This window comes from Mustela nivalis (assembly GCF_964662115.1).
Source record: "Mustela nivalis genome assembly, chromosome: 5".
In the NCBI taxonomy this organism is placed as follows: Eukaryota; Metazoa; Chordata; class Mammalia; order Carnivora; family Mustelidae; genus Mustela; species Mustela nivalis.
Genome location: NC_139024.1, coordinates 49,545,940 through 49,562,599, shown reverse-complemented (window position 1 = coordinate 49,562,599; position 16,660 = coordinate 49,545,940). Strand labels below are relative to the sequence as shown.

General features: G+C 35.2%; 1 protein-coding gene, 1 long non-coding RNA gene and 1 pseudogene across 6 annotated transcripts in view; 1 reads left to right on the top strand and 2 right to left on the bottom strand.

Annotated features, from left to right (window-relative positions):
- Nucleotides 1–16,660, bottom strand: part of PHIP (PHIP subunit of CUL4-Ring ligase complex) — a 126,247-nt gene that overhangs the window by 84,404 nt on the left and 25,183 nt on the right. For all 3 annotated transcript variants that reach the window (XM_082729626.1, XM_082729627.1, XM_082729628.1), the window contains exon 7: nt 12,592–12,752. In XM_082729626.1, the coding sequence (XP_082585752.1) occupies nt 12,592–12,752 (161 nt within the window). The remainder of the gene's footprint in view (nt 1–12,591; nt 12,753–16,660) is intronic.
- LOC309864298 overlaps nt 1–16,660 on the top strand; it is a 62,211-nt gene that overhangs the window by 40,386 nt on the left and 5,165 nt on the right. The gene's annotated exons all lie outside the window — the stretch shown is intronic.
- Nucleotides 4,882–7,155, bottom strand: LOC309864295 (high mobility group protein B1 pseudogene; annotated as a pseudogene). The gene has a single exon. The product of its transcript is annotated as a high mobility group protein B1 pseudogene (transcript).

The window sequence follows — 16,660 nt, the reverse complement described above, 5'->3', positions numbered from 1 at the left end:
AAAAACTGATGAAATAATTCTTTAAAAAAAAAAAAAGGACAAAATGTAGAGCAGTATCTGAACAGATGCACTTTCTTTCCCAAGTCTACCTCAAATGTAAGTAAGGCCAATAATAAATCAAAGAGTAGGACATTATAGTCTTTCAATCAAGATTTTTAAAAAGTGTTATGGACACTACAATAAAACTAGTGTTATGTAAATGGTGAAAGGGACAAGATAACACAAACATGGGGTTTGGCCTTGGCTAGGAGGAATACATAGGCTTCTAAGATGTATGAAGGAGAAAGAGATATGGTAGAAATAACAATTTTAAAGTAAACTGGAAAGAAATTATATGAATAAAAGGATTATTTCCTAAAATGGGAAAAGGGGGAAACAAAAGAAAGGAGCCAAAAAAAGTGAATAAAGTTTGAAATAAAGTGGGATAACAGTAATAAGAAAAAAGGAAAAAATCTGTGAGCAAAATGAAAGTTATGCTAAAATCAGATAGGATGATTTTAGAAAAACCTCAAGTGACAAGTTTTTTCAGCAAAGCTCCAATGCCTAGGGGGAGAACAGAGTAGTCATTTCTCTTTAATAACATCTAAATATTGCTCTTAGGGACTGGGGACTAGCAAAGTTCCTAGCTAACAAAAGCTAGGAATACAAAGTATAAGCAGAAATAACAAGAAATTAAGCTGGAAAGGTTTTATCTGAGGAAGACTGACAGAGGGTTTTAGACACCTGTTAAAGAGTTTGGATTTAACCCAGTAATGTAGCTAAAGAAAAATTTTAGGCAGGTAAGACTTGGTTACTGTAGTATTTTTAGCCACCATTAAGTTTGAAGAAATCTATGAGCTAGGTGCAAAACTGAAAATGCTAAGTCAAATTTAAATATTACACTAGTGTTTAACACCATCCAAACATAAGAGAGCAGTATATCACTAGTTTAATTCTTCAATAATGTAAACATGTCATAATTATTGTGGAAAGTGTGCTCATTAATACATTATTATTTGCCTAAGTCCAACTTGCATAAAAAAATCTGGAAAAAAAAAATCACAATGAAAAGAATGTGTAGCTTTAGCTTACTTAAATACCCAAATAAAATGTCACACCAAATTTTTAGTTATTTTTTTTTTAATATGAGGACGTCATTTTTAATGCAAGGATAAAGCCAAAGAAGCAAAAACAATTACCTTATCTTTATTCTGAAAACAAAACAAAACAAAAACCAAAAAACAGCAGTGTAGGTATTATTTATGAAAATGCCTGGTAAGAAAGAGTGGGACTTCAACAAAACTTAGCTTGCCAAAACATAAGAATTTAGCTTGAGATACCCTATAAATTTGTTTATTCCACTGCCACACCTTAAGAAGCCACACATACAATAAAACTATGTGCCTTTCTAATAATCAATGTGCTCTGTCACTTAGGACAGAGGAAGAAAATAGAATCAGACATTACATTTAAGAATCACTGTTTTTTCCATCCTGTTAAGAGCATCTTGGCTCTCTCCACCATTTGGCGACTGTGGCCATTGCTACTATGAACACTGGGGTACAGATGGCCCTCCTTTTCAATGCATCTGTATCTTTGGGGTAAATACCCAATAGTACAAATTGCAGGGTCATAGGGTAGCTCTATTTTTAATTTTTTGAGGTATCTCCACACTGTTTTCTAAAGTGGCTACACCATCCTGCATTCCCACCAACACTGTAAGAGGGTTCCCCTTTCTCCACATCCTCTCCAACAAAGACGAACAGATAAAGAAGATATGGTCCATATACACAATGGAATATTATGCAGCCATCAGAAAGGATGAATATCCAACTTTTGTACCAACATGTAGAGGACTAGAGGAGATTATGCTGAGAGAAATAAGTCAAGCAGAGAAAGTCAATTATCATATGGTTTCACTTACTTGTGGAGCATAAAGAATAACATGGAGGACATTAGGAGAAGGAAAGGAAAAGTGACTGGGGTAAACTGGAGGGGGAGATAAAGCGTGAGGGACTGTGGACTCTGAAAAACTGAGGGTTTGGGAGGGGAAATGGGTGGGGGGATGGGTAAACCTGGTGGTGAATATTAAGGAGGGCATGCATGTTATTATTGCATGGAGCACTGGGTGTGGTGTATAAATAATGAATCTTGAACACTGAAAAAACAAAATAAAAAAAAATCAGTTTTTCTTTCTCTTTCTTAAAATTTTAAGTATTAAGTGGAGTATGGAGATAGTGGCAGCAAAGACCTTTCCTTAAGCATGCAACAGGATCTCTTTCACTGTGGGTTAATTCTTCTTATTTTTTTAAAATCTAGAACAATAAACCCTATTTTGTGAATCCCTCTTGGAAACTTCAAAGTTTGGCCAGAATAAAAAGTGTAGGAGGTAACTCTAGATAGATGAAAACAAATAAGGACATTCTCCATAAATAAAGCCTAGGCAATGTCTGGTACATATTTGACTTTTGTATTCTGGAAGGCAGCTATGCTCACCACTAAACCACCAATGCGACTTTTGTATTCTGGTAAAGAAAAATTCCACAGGTCTCTGTGACATGGTTTTCTACTTTCTCATGGACTTAAGCATTAAAATTCTCCTTAAAATCTAGAAAAAAATGTCCTACATAATGTTATGAAGACTTTATGAAATAATTTCTGTAACAGGGCTTTGAATCATTTAAATTTTATGCAGAAACTAAAGCAGAACCTAAAATCTACCCTCCCCAAATTTAAGTTTCTGGAGGGCAAGTTTGAAAGGCTTAACTTAATTACTAATTTTTGTAATTATGTATTTGCTTATTTAAAATAAAAGCTAGATAACAAGAAGTGACAACTGTATGAACTATTCAATGATGAAGAAAATACTTTACAGGGTGGAAGAGTAAATGCTAAAGAATGGCTGACTTATTCAAGTAGAAAACCACATACATTTGGGAACAGTACAGCAGGTTACTTCTATACAGATGACCTCAAAAGCAAAAAGATCAATAAACCTTTCCCTGCTAAAAGAGAAGCATCAATTGTGCAGACCAACCAAAGACCACTACTTTGAAATAAAAAAAGAAATTATGTGATATTTAAACTTATGATATCTTGGAGAATCTGGCATTACTGGACAGAAATCAACCAGAATTCTAATTTTTCTTGCTACTACTTCACAGATTTGAGTCAGATTTTACTCTTGATGTCTTTAAAACAAACTGAATTAAATGTTAAAAATATCATGTATGGGTCATTTTCTTATTCAGGCTAAAAAGCAGCTTGCTCTTCAAGTAGCTAAAATGTACTTATAATTTAAATTTAGTTCAGTGTTGTTGTTGTTTTTTTCCCCCAAAAAAGATGCCAGCGATTTTCTTTCTTACCTATCAGACCTCTGTTTCATTTTCCTTACAAATTACCCTAAACTTCAGTGTTAATCATTTCAACACATGCCTGATTTTCTCACTCTTATCCACCTGTATCAAAGTAATTATCACTTGCTCCAATCCTGCTCCCAGGATATCAAGTACTGCTATAGAAAAAGAGGATATGCATAGCCTGTAACACTGCAAATCTATGAACCCTCTCTTTATTTGAGAGGCTAAAGCTAACCAGTTCCTTATTCATCACTCTTCCCCTGCTACCAGGGTTTATTGAGTACCTCTAGGACCCAGTTCTGTTCCCTAACCAAGACTCTTAGCTAAAATATTGCACAATGAAAAGTAGAATCTTTTCATTGTGAATCTAATTATCTTTCTAAATAGATCAAAATAAACTGCTCCTTATATATCCAATCTTCATCTACTTATTCTATCTATCCTCCTTAAAGACCTTTGTGCATCAAAAGTCTGCTGTTCTAGCTCCTTCCCCTTGACCAAGTTTTTCATAAATTTATCTTGCTCTCCTTTTCATTATAATCAAACTTACTTAATATTCACTCAACTTCTCATGTACTTTTTAAAAGATTTTTATTTATTTTACAGAGACAAAGACAGCGCACACGCACAAGCAGGGAGAATGGCAGGCAAAGGGAGAAGGAGGCTCCCAGGGAGCCTGATGCAGGGCTCAATCCCAGGATCCAGGATCCCAACTGGAGCTGAAGGCAGATGCTTAACCAACTGAGCCATCCAGGTGCCCCCAACAGAACTTTTTGAAAGAATAATATTTAATTTCAAACTTACAGAGTTTCAAGAAAGGTACCAATGTCTTCCATATCTCCATGACCCAGATTAATCAACTATTAACAATTCATTGCATTTACTCCATCACCACCTTTCTTCCCTTCTTTTCTCTTCATATAACACACACACACACCCATTACCATTAATTTTTTTATGTGTTATTTAAGAGCAGGCTGCAGACATGAGGCCACTTCTAAATATCCCAGCGTGTAGTTCTCCCAAAAAAGGATATCATCTACATAAATTGGGAAATCCATATTGACATAACTGCTACCCAATCCACAGATCCCATTCAAATTCTGTCAGCTATCTTGCTATCTTGACAATGTTTCCTTTTCCTTTTTGCCCCAGGATCCCATATCGTAACACATGTTACACTTCAGTTAAATTATCTCTTCAGTCTCCTTCAATCTGGAATATTTCCTCAAGTTTTCAATTTTTTTGTCCTCAGGAATCTGTAGGATGACCCCAAGCCTCAGTCTGTTTACTATTTCTTCATGACCAGAAGTCATACTGTCTAGGTAGGAATCCCACCAGATAGATTTCTCAGTGCACCACTTGAGGGGACACACAATGTCAACTCATTTCACCACAGTGAAGTTAATTTTTTGACAGAGAGAGATCACAAGTAGGCAGAGGCAGGCAGAGAGAGAGAGAAGAGGAAGCAGGCTCCCTGCTAAGCAGAGGGCCCGATGCAGGACTCTATCCCAGGACCTTGAGATCATGACCTGAGCCGAAGGCAGAGGCTCAACCCACTGAGCCACCCAGGTGCCCATGTGAAGCTAATTTTATCATGTTGTTTCCAAGATTTCTCCCCTGTAAAGCTGAAGTTTCCCCCTTTTAATTAATACCTTGTAGGAACATATTGCAAGATTAGGCCAAGATCTTTAAATAAGATCCTCTACCAGTCTTAGCCTCCACTGATGACATACAAATGAATCAATCACCACTACAATGGTTGCCAAATTATCATTCTTTCTACAATTATCAGTTGACATTCAACAGCAGTTTTTCCTCCTTTTTCACTTATTTATTCACTTACTTACTAAATCAGTATAGATTCTTGCGTTCCTATTTTAGTCAGTTAAGGTCCCTGTCTAGCCTAATGAAACTTACTGAGAACAAAACCCCAATTCTATCTTTAATTAAAAAATTTTATTTACTCAGAAGCATTCACAATGTGAACAATACAGCTGTAGCTTTTTTTCTTTTGCAAATACAGAGAGGTATTCCATTAATAAAACAATTATTTCCTATTAGCTGCACTGGAGACAACTGAAGATGACAAAACCACCACCCCCACACAAAATTAGTTTCTGCTGTGCACAAACAAGAACCTGCTTTCAATTTCCATGTCAATTAACAATCCTCATACTATACTAGGAAGAGTTAGTGGTTACTGAAAATACCATCAGGACAGGACTATACATTTGATAGTGTGTAAACTATATAAAAAAAAGGCAACAGACAGTTTAAAAAAACAAATTTTACATAGCCTACATTTCAATTTCCAGTTTTCTTTTTTTTTTTTTTTAAAGGAATGAGTTGTGTACAGGAAGGTTAAATGCTTAATAGATAAGGAAAAAAAAAAACACCGCCCCACTCCTCATCCTTTTTATCTTCCTCTTCTTCCTTCTTTTTCTTGCTTTTCTCAGTCTTGATGACCCCCCCAACCCCGCCCCCTCAGCCTTGATGGCTGCTTCCCACCACTCCCCCAGCATCAAGCTTTCCTTTAGTTCAGTACACAACGATACCCTCTTTGTATTTTTCCTTCAGCTTAAAAGCCTTCTTTCTTAAGTCTGCTTGTCCTCCACAGCAGTGTTGTTCCACTTATCTCCCAGTTTCTTTGAAACATCACCAATGGATAGGCCGGGATGTTCTCCTTTGATTTGGGGGGTGATACTCAGAACAAAGCAAGAAAAAGGCCGAAGGAGGCCTCTTGGGTGCGCTGAGATCCTTTAACTTTTTTTTCCCCCTTTAGGAAAGATGTAAGTTTTCACTTCTCTTTTACAGTGTACCCTATCCACCTTTGCCATGTCTTCTAATTTTCCTTTCCACTTGGCAGACATAGTCTTCTACCTCTCTGAGCACTTCTTAGAAAACTGAGCAGCTGACTGAAGCATCTGGGTGCTTCTTCTTGTGCTCCTCCCAGTGAGTTTGCACGAAGAATGCATATGATGACATTCTGCCTCTCGGCTTCTTAGGATTTTCTCTGCCCATATTTAATTACTCTCCTCAGTGAGGCAGAGTCACCCAGTGCATCACTGCCCGTAGCGCGGTCTCTCACAAAACCCAGATTTTAAAAATAATAATTTCACACAGTGATACATATTGTAAGAAAAATATAGTAAAGTGCCTAACTGGGATAAATAATGATGGTAGAGTACAGAGAGGGAAGGTAGTTAGGAAAAAATCTCCAAAAGATTTTTCCTTCAACAGGGGACTGCTAATAAAGGAATTAGCCAGGGGCATATTTTGGAAAACATAATTTCATGCAAAAGGAATAGCTACTACAAAGGCGCCAAACCATAAATGGACTTTGCAAGTTTGAAGCACAGAAAAAGACCCGTGTAAAGAACCATACAAGAAGGGAATTTGTCTTACAGACGTATGTGTACATCTCCCCTAATAAAGTCTATGGTTCTTGCAAGAGAACATTATTCATATTTATCTCTCTAATTGACTGGTTGATTCATTCATCATTTGTTCTACACCTAATGTATGCACTAGATACTCTGAGGCATTATAGATCTAAAAAGGTTCACCAGAAAAGTCTTTGTTAGTAAGAAGTTCACAACTTAAGAGAGACATCTAAACAAATTCACTGCAACATAAAAGATACAATGTAACAGAAGTATGAAGTTCAATAACAGTACTCTATTTTCAGATAAGTCTTTTTTTTCCCTTAAAAATTGTCAAGCTTTTTGAAAGAGCAGTCTGCATTAAGTCTCCTCCATTTTTCAATTCCCAACTCCTCCTCCATGCACTGTAATCTCCTATCCCTAATATTGAAATAAAATGTCATTAATAAATAAAATAAAATGTCATTAATGACATTGACAAGTCCAAAAAATGCCTTTCAGCTCTCATTTACTTTAGGTTTACATCTTTTATAAAATACTAATCCTTCGTTTTTTTTTCTTTTAAGATTTATTTATTAGAGAGATGGAGAGAAAGCACAAGCAGGCAGAGTAGCAGGCAGAGGGAGAAGCAGGCTCCCTGCTGAATAGGGAGCCTGATGCAGGGCTCAATCCCAGGACCCCAGGATCATGACCTGAGCCTGAGCCAAAGGCAGCTGCTTAACCGACTGAGCCACCCAGGCATCCTTAATCCTTTGTCTTTTAAGACACCACTTCTTTTATCTTTCTCTGGCTCTTAAGCAGCTCTCAGTCTCAATAACAGACTCCTCTCCTCTTCTTTCAGCTGTTTTAAAAGTTAGTCACACACATATATGAGATAGTATAATCAATTACCATGTTCAATGATTCCCAAACTGAATCCTCTAGCCTTAATTTTTTCCTGAGCATTCAACGCCTCTTGAATATTTTTATTTGGCAATATAGACAACCATCTCAAATTTAACATGTCCACAGTCACAAATTTCTCTATTTAAATCCCTACCATTATAAATGACAGACTTTCTAACCAGTCACACAAGGTAAAAACATGTGATCCCATACTCTTCTCTCTCAATTCCCTAGATTCAAATGAAACTCTCAAATCCTAGATTCTAGTTTTAATCCACTAGTCCCATCCCTACTTTCATCGTGACTCTGTTCAAGCCATGATGAAAGAAATCATCATGATGAAAGAAATCATCATGGCTTGAACAGAACCTTTTCACTGTTCTGCCAGAACACTTTACCAATTCTGACAGAACCTTTTCACCAATTCCTCTATATATAGATTTAGTTTCAATCCATCCTTAACAATAATGCCAAAGGGATTGTTAAAAAGAGAAATTATACTCACTCTTCTGTCTAAATCTGTCATTTTCTCTCCACTGCCTTCAGGAAAGAAACCCACTCCCTTTCATTCACTACCAAAAGGATCTTGGTCATTGTGTCCCCCACTAATATCTCCAGTTCTTGCTTAATGATAATCCACATTTATTCTTTGCCATATCCAGTAATATATAACTACATGTTATACTCTTCCAGGTTTATAAATGCCTTTCCCTGGTCTACAATATTCAGCTAAATTTAGCTGAGGTGAAGTTTCCCTTACCATCTCCTACAACACACTGAATTCAATACTTCTCCTCCTATGATATTTCAGTATCTTATATAGCCCCATTCAAACTTCTTATCAATTGTATCAATATTGTCTGCTGACAATCTATAAACTCTCCAGGGACAGATATTTTGTCTTTCATTTCTAGAACCTAAGTGTCTAGAAGATTGTTTATAACTTAGGGCATTTATGGAAATATTGTATATTCTTTTGCTTTAATTTGAAAATAAAGATACATTTGGTCTTTTTTTTTTTTTTCTCTGTGAAGGGACGGTAGTGCCTGCATGGCTCAGTCGGTTGAGCATCTGATTCTTGATTTCTACTTGGACAGAAATCCCACAATCTCAGGGTTGTGGGACTGAAACCTAGGTCAGGTTCTGCACTCAGTGGAGAGCCTATATGAAATTCTCTCTCTCCCTCTGCCCCTCCCTCCACTCACTCATTTTCTTTCTCTCGAATAAATAAATCTATAAAAATGGGCGGAGGATCTTTTCATATGGCCCTCAACATACTTTTTTGTATTATGAGTGAATGGCATCCTCCTGAGAGAATTCATTAACTCTGTTTTTCTTTGGTAAATATTATTTGAGGCAGTGATTCTAAAACCAAGTAAAACAAATTTAAAAACTAAGAATTAGGAAGCAAATCTGACTCAGTAATTATGCTATCTCCCTCCCTGGGTTCTTCTCATTATTGTACTGTGAAAAAAAAACAATTAAAAAATTCTAGTACATTGGGGCGCCTGGGTGGCTCAGTGGGTTAAGCCTCTGCCTTCAGCTCAGGTCATGATCTCACGGTCCTGGAATGGAGCCCTGCATCGGGCTCTCTGCTCAGCAGGGAGCCTGCTTCCTCCTCTCTCTCTCTCTCTCTCTGCCTCTCTGCCTGCTTGTGATCTCTCTCTGTCAAATAAATAAATAAAATCTTAAAAAAAAAAATTCTAGTACAAAATATTTGTACACTGTCCTAATACAAAATTTCACTTATCAATTACAAATGACTTCATTTTAGATCCTGTACAAAATTTGTAATTAAGATTTTAATTAAGAAACAAAATGGATAAAATTTATTTAAATCTATCTATAAAATCAACAGCAGGAACTAAAACAATGACTTCTTACTGTAGATCTTGATCTATACTAATTACATGCATTATTCCATTCATGTAGTCATACAAATATCTTGTAGGGGTGGTATTATTATGATTATTGCCCTTCTTCCTCCTTTTTTAGAGATGAGAATACTGGAGATTACAGTGGTGAGATAATGTGAGCCATCTAATGCCAAAGCTGATGGTCTTAAACACAGTGCTATCCATACTGCCTCTAGCTGTCACTCAGAAAGGACCCAAGAGAATCTGTCCCTTGGAAAAAAACTTGCAAATACATCTACATGAAAACTTCAGGAATGTGTAAGGTCTTCAAATACCAAACAGATAAAAAAGTAAAAACCGGTTCATCTATTACTGAACTGTTATTCCAATAAATAATACAGGAATCTCTCATAGGAACCGCTCATTAGTTATTCATGACCTACTATCCTAAAGCTTTATCTCATCAGTTTTCAACACCAATTTCAAAACATTAGTCAGTGGCTAGTGTGTTTCCAGTGGAATGAGGGAATACCCAGCAGCAATCCCACTTTATGAAGTTAATAGAACAGTGAACACATATGCATCCTATTGCCACTTGAGATAACCATAAAAATACAAGGAAATTTTAAATAACAGTACTTTTCATATCTAAGCATTTTTTATCATATGGTAGCATTTTGAAATCTACAACTGCAAACCAGCAGTAAAAAACTACAAATAAGGGGCACCTGGGTGGCTCAGTGGGTTAAGCCACTGCCTTCGGCTCAGGTCGTGATCTCAGTGTCCTGGGATCGAGTCCCGCATCGGGCTCTCTGCTCAGCAGGGAGCCTGCTTCCCTCTCTCTCTCTCTGCCTGCCTCTCCATCTACTTGTGATTTCTCTCTGTCAAATAAATAAATAAAATTTAAAAAAAAAAAAAAAAAAAAACTACAAATAAGACTATGAGTTTGGCCCAATTAGTAAATTATATCACATACATAAAAAATTCAGTTTTAGACTCTGGTAAGATTCTTATAAAATAATACGGAGATACTTTTCTTCCCTTTTAAAAGTGTCTTCAAATAGGGGCGCCTGGGTGGCTCAGTGGGTTAAGCCGCTGCCTTCGGCTCAGGTCATGATCTCAGGGTCCTGGGATCGAGTTCCGCATCGGGCTCTCTGCTCGGCAGGGAACCTGCTTCCCTCTCTCTCTCTCTCTCTCTCTCTGCCTGCCTATCCATCTACTTGTGGTTTCTCTCTGTCAAATAAATAAAGTCTTAAAAAAAAAAAAAGTGTCTTCAAATAAAGAAAAATATTCAGAAAACAACTTCTTCACATGTCATTCCTTCTCCCCAAATTAAAAGCTCCTAAAAGTAGAAATTAAATGTCTAGCACAGGGGCTGCATGCCGATTTTTTTCAATAGTTATCTTCAATTTTGCAGTCATAAATACTCACATGTGCCTGCCTTTGTCATTACTCAACTCTGCCATTTGGTAGCGCAAAAGCAAATGTAGGCTATACATATGTGAAACAACTAAGCATGCCTTTGTTTGAATAAAATTTTATTTACAAATACAGGTGGAAGGCTGGCTTTGACCCACAGGAGTAGTTTGCTATCCCTTGGTTCAAAGTGCTGCTCTTCCAGCTCCTTACCTACGACCTACTAAACTCAGGAGATAGCAACAGCACATTATTTCACTACATTTTCCCTCGAAAAAATTCTAGATTATTTCTCTAATTCAAATCAAAACACATAATCCTTCATAAATTACAAGAAATAAATACTTACCATCCTATCATTTTTAAAGAATCCCCACAAGATACTTCACTAACATAAAAAATTAAGTCATATATTTTTATAACCTCAATGCAATGGCGTAACTTTATCCTTGGCAAAATGAAGTACAAACACAATGTAATGCTTTTTTCTTGTTATTTCAGTTTATTACTATTTTTGAAAGATTCTTTTGAACATGACAAATACCAAATTTATTTTGTTTTGAGACGTGAATTTAAATATTGGTATACTGAGCTTGAAAGAGGTAAATGTAATTTTCCATTACCATTTGAAAACAAATATATTTGCTAAAGTGTATCAAGCACTTTAGCAAATATATAGATGCCTGTTCTCCCCTTTAAAAATAATAGCCTATCAGAAAATTTCACTTTTATTTTGCTTCATAGAGAACAATGGAGATAAAAGAAAAGGTGAAAAAGGAGAATACTAATCTAAGAAATGATCTGCAAATGCCTGAGTGGATTAGAGCCAGGGAAAAGATATGTATGGAAATCCTTTCCCACATCCTGCTGTTTATGCTATTTTACAGGTGACTAGGTACATGGGTAGGGAAGCAGATATAAATAAATCTCAGTTTACAAGCATATTTATTTAAAAGAGGAATCTGTAATTGTACCCAACTGTGTAAAATTTGCAGCTGCTCTCCAAAGACAGAGAAAGGAATTTCCATTATAATTTCCATTTCCCAGTTTCTTACTTCAAAGAAAATTAAGGACTTTGTGAATGAAAGCATACCTTCAGCTTACAGGGTAGCATTTAAGTACAGGAAAAGTGTAGTAACTACTACCCTTAGTGTATATAATAGTTAATCACCTAAAAATAAACAGAAATATTTCCAAAGGTAATTTTCTCAGATAAAGCTGAAAAGCTTTGCTTTCCTCCATTTAACAGGTTAAAAGAAACAAGAGCAAATAAACCCAAAGAGCCTCTTTAAACACAACATCAAATATACTGAAGAATGAGGTACTAAGAATAATATAAAAAGATACATTTAATAATCTCCTCTAATTTGCTTAACACACTTTCGAAAAGTCCCTGGTACAGGGTTTAAGTTATTATATGGTATTTTTATAAAATGTTAGACTTCATATTTGATATAATGTCAGGACTCACACTTATCCATAATATAGCACCATCATATAGCTGTACCTGTACTACAACATTTAGGAACTTTCCAAACTTGAATCAAGTCCAACTTCAAGTAAAATCTTTTATCATAGTAAACAAAATTACTTGAATATCCAGTTTTTCATTAGAAGACAAAACATGAAAGTTCTGTTTCAAGTTCAACTATAAGCGATGTTTCTTCAATGCCATATATGAATTAAGATAATACTTCAAAAATTACTTACAGTAAATATCCGTCTGCCAGTTCGATCAAAAGTTACGCAGTACACAGATGACAAGTGTCCAAGAATTCGTTTATGCATTTTCATGTGCTGATATACTGCTGTTGGAACAAGTCGTTCAAGCCTGTATTTCCCATTCAGCTTCCGTGAAAACAAAGTATCCGCTACCAAGAGAAAAAGGGGGGAAATCAGTATAATACAGAAATTAATTTTCTTAATTATCATCTTTTAAGCATTCACATATTCCAACTTCTCAAATGTTGTAAATACAGAGATGCTTTCTAATGTTTATGGCTCTCAGTTTTATGGGTAATTAAGTCAGGCACTATTACCCTAATTTTACAAATAAGCCAAGTCAGTTTATATGACTGAAGTCACAAAGTGTGTAACATGAAGCTAGGATTAAAATTTAGACTTCTTTACTCTCTGGCTAGTACTCTTAAAAAACCAAAAGCATTTTACACATTATTTCTTTAAAATGCCCCCATGAGATAGTTTCCAACAAAAGCAGTTAAAACTGGATCCAGCAATTTCTACTTTTCATCAACCAGCAATTCTTGAACACATTAAATTTGACATGCCAAATGATGTTTTAAAAAAATATGCACAAATGAAGAGAGAGGAATAATTCATTGCATTATTTTAAAAAGTAACTAAACTGAGGACCTTGCCAAACACCCATATAATGATTTTTTCTCTAGAACCTATTAGTCTTTTTTGGTCAACTCATCCATTTTAACCATCTTTCAAGATATGACTGAAGTTTATCTTCTGTTCAGAGCCTGATGTGCTGACTTCAGCCCAAAATGTTTTCTATTGGAATGTATTTTCTATTCTGATAATCTTAAATAAAGAAGGTGTTCAATAAATATGTTGACTGATCTGCAGGCACATTATTCACTTATAGATTCCTTTTAATATACTTTTTAAAATTACTTTTAATATAAGGCATTTTTTCTGACCGTGACTGCCATCTACTTTGTATGGTAAGCACTGCAGCTTTTCACTTGAATTTAGTCCCAAAGAAATTTAAACACACCTACAAAATACTATTTAACCTAGATTTAGAGTCTAGCAATTATGTCCTAAAGTGGATAAAATACAAGTATCTTGGCATCACATAAAAAATTTCAGTACTTATTGTTTTATTCCTGTACAGTAAGTGTTTGGCTCACTCTATATTTAAAAGAAAGAAAAAAAATCTTGGGGACTTGTGAAGAGAAATGTAGAAAAATGCTCTGCATTACATTTCAAGGAATAATTACATTACATTTACATGTTCTTTTACTACATCAATTATTTTATATTCTAGCAGAATATACCTCTTTGCTATTAACACATAAATTCTATGCTACCATTTATTTTTAACAGCTGGGAATATCTGAGATAAGCTCTGACAGTTGTAAATTAGTTTATTTAGGCTTAAGCTGGTTACACAATAACAGTGATTTACTGTTTCTAACAAACCTGATACATTTTTCCTTATGCACAGAAATCTTCTGGTAAAAGACTTCCTCTAGTGTTTTGGTTCCAAACTGATTTAGATCAAGAATCACACAAACCCACAGACATCAATTGTCTTGTCAAAGGAGAACTTAGCCAATTCTAAGGATCTTATCCAAATATTAAAGATCCATGATATCTCAGACTCACCTGTTTAATCTGTAAGAAATTAAGTGATGACAAATGACACAAATGTTGACAGTGTTACCAAGATATAGTTAATTCCCTCCATCCAAAATTTACAAAGTTCTCAAAATGACAAATTTTTAAAGACATTCAATACTGTCCAAGTATAAAAATATGATTACTAAAAATAATTACAATATCAAAATTAATTTAATGATCAAGTACATGCATATATGTCAAAATTTTTAAAAATAAATTTGTTATAAAGACCATTTAAAAATCGGAGTTGACCGACTATTTCCTAAGCAAAAAAAACTTAAGCAAAGAGAAAGAGAAATGCTGCTGCTCTCTTAAATGGTTTTTTCCTGAATCTTTCTAAAATAGGTTTAAATCTTAATTTTTATTTCAGGAGTCAACTGAAAAAGAAAGAAGAATATCCCTTTCAAAAAGCTCCTTTATAGTCAGCTTTACAAATCAAACTTTCCAGAGACATTATTTGAAATATATTTATAGTTAAAACTATAATTCTGTACTACCTTTTGTTATGCTTGGCTACCAATTAACTGCTGAATATTCTATGACTCTATCCCAGCCAAGTCCTTGATTTCAGACAAATTACAAACTTGTGTAACAGTAACTGAAAGATAACCAAGAGAGAACAGAATGTAGAATTCACCAGTAATAACTTGCTGGATAAACTTGATAGAGTTAAAGAAGAAAATAAAAGTATGGTTCAAAAGTTGAAGTTAACCTGAGGAGGCTGAATTTGTAGGCCCAACCAGATCAAATAGGTAGAGAATTATTACAAAGGTAGAGAGAAGGATGTTCTAGGACTCTGATCCAACGAATTCAAATTTTCTTTTACTATACCATTTGCATAATGTCTATCTCCCTTTCCAGATCTTAAATACCCTAAGGAAAGAAATTCTGTCTTACTCATTTTTCCCACAACTGAGTGCAGAACCTTTTAAATAAAAAATCTTAGTTAATAACATACACAAGATGGTTCAACTTAATCTATAGTTATATGGCAGACAGGCAAAATGGCAATTATTCACTTTCTAAAGAAACTGTTAATAGACTAATTGGATTTTTGAGTAAAAAGGAAATGTCTCTTGGATTATAGAAACTCCTTAAATTTTATTAAACTAGGACATCAATTTTTAAAATGAGCATGGTTAAACAGATCTAAGGGGTCACAAAGGAATAAGTTCCTTATATGACATTATTATAGTTTTAACCTTAAATCAAGTAGCATATAGGACTTGGTTTGAAAGTACATTTATTTTCCGAAGTATGGCGATGAGAAATATTCTTAAATTAAGGCTGCCAAAGCAAATTTCTATCTTCCTTCACTTGGCATATTCTTTCCTACTTTCTTAAGGCCAGTTAAAATGTCACCTCTGCTAGTAAGACTGTAGTGAACTTCAGAAGCAACCTTACAACATCACTCCTGTGCCCAAAACTACAATGATCTTCCTTTCATTCAGAATAAATACCAAATCCTTTACATTACACATCAAGCCTACTAAGGCCATGCATAATCTTGTCTCTCATCATCTCTTTGATTTCACTTACTACTTGAGACCCTTTATTTAATCTGCTCCAGCCACTCTAATCCCCTGCCCCCATTCTCCCACAGAAAGAATGTTCATGTTGGGTCTCTGCACTGGCTGTTCCCTTTAGGTAGAATACTCTCCCCACATATAGCTAATTTCTTGACCTTCTCCAACTTTTTTCTAAGATTTCTGTCACTTCTCAATGAAGCCTAACCTGATCAGTTCACTGAAAACTGCAACTCCTTCCCTACTACCACTTAGAACTCCTGGTCCCTCTTTACTCAGCTCTGTATTTGCTCTTTTTCCACCACTTATCAACAGATTGCATATATTTATTTGCTCATATGTTCACTGTTTATTTCCTGCCCATTTCCCACCCCTACAATTTATATAATAAACTCTGTATGTACCAGATTTTGTCTTTTTTGTCCTAAATATTGCCTAAAAGCTGACAATGATGGTTGGCACTCAGTAGATATCAGTATGCATTTGGTGAATTTAATAAATTACACATATAATAAAACAATTAGGTTTAAAGAATAAAACTAAAATAGAGGATTTACTGAACAGATTATATACCCAGAATCTCCCTAAATAGTTCATCATTTCAACTACTCTGCTAAATAGATTTAATCTAGAGGGAAAGAGAAAAGTAAACATATTTTACTCAATTCCCTAGTAAAATAGAACTATAAATAAAATAAACATTCCAGAAATCACTGTTACCCATTTGAAATATCAGTCTCTTTAAAATACAAAGAGGGGTGCCTGGGTGCCTCAGTTGGTTAAATGACCAACTTTTGATTTTGGCTCAGGTCTCCAGGTTGAGGAGCAAGCGGGTGCTCAGCATGGAGTGTGCTTGTCCCTTTCCCTGTGCTCCTCCC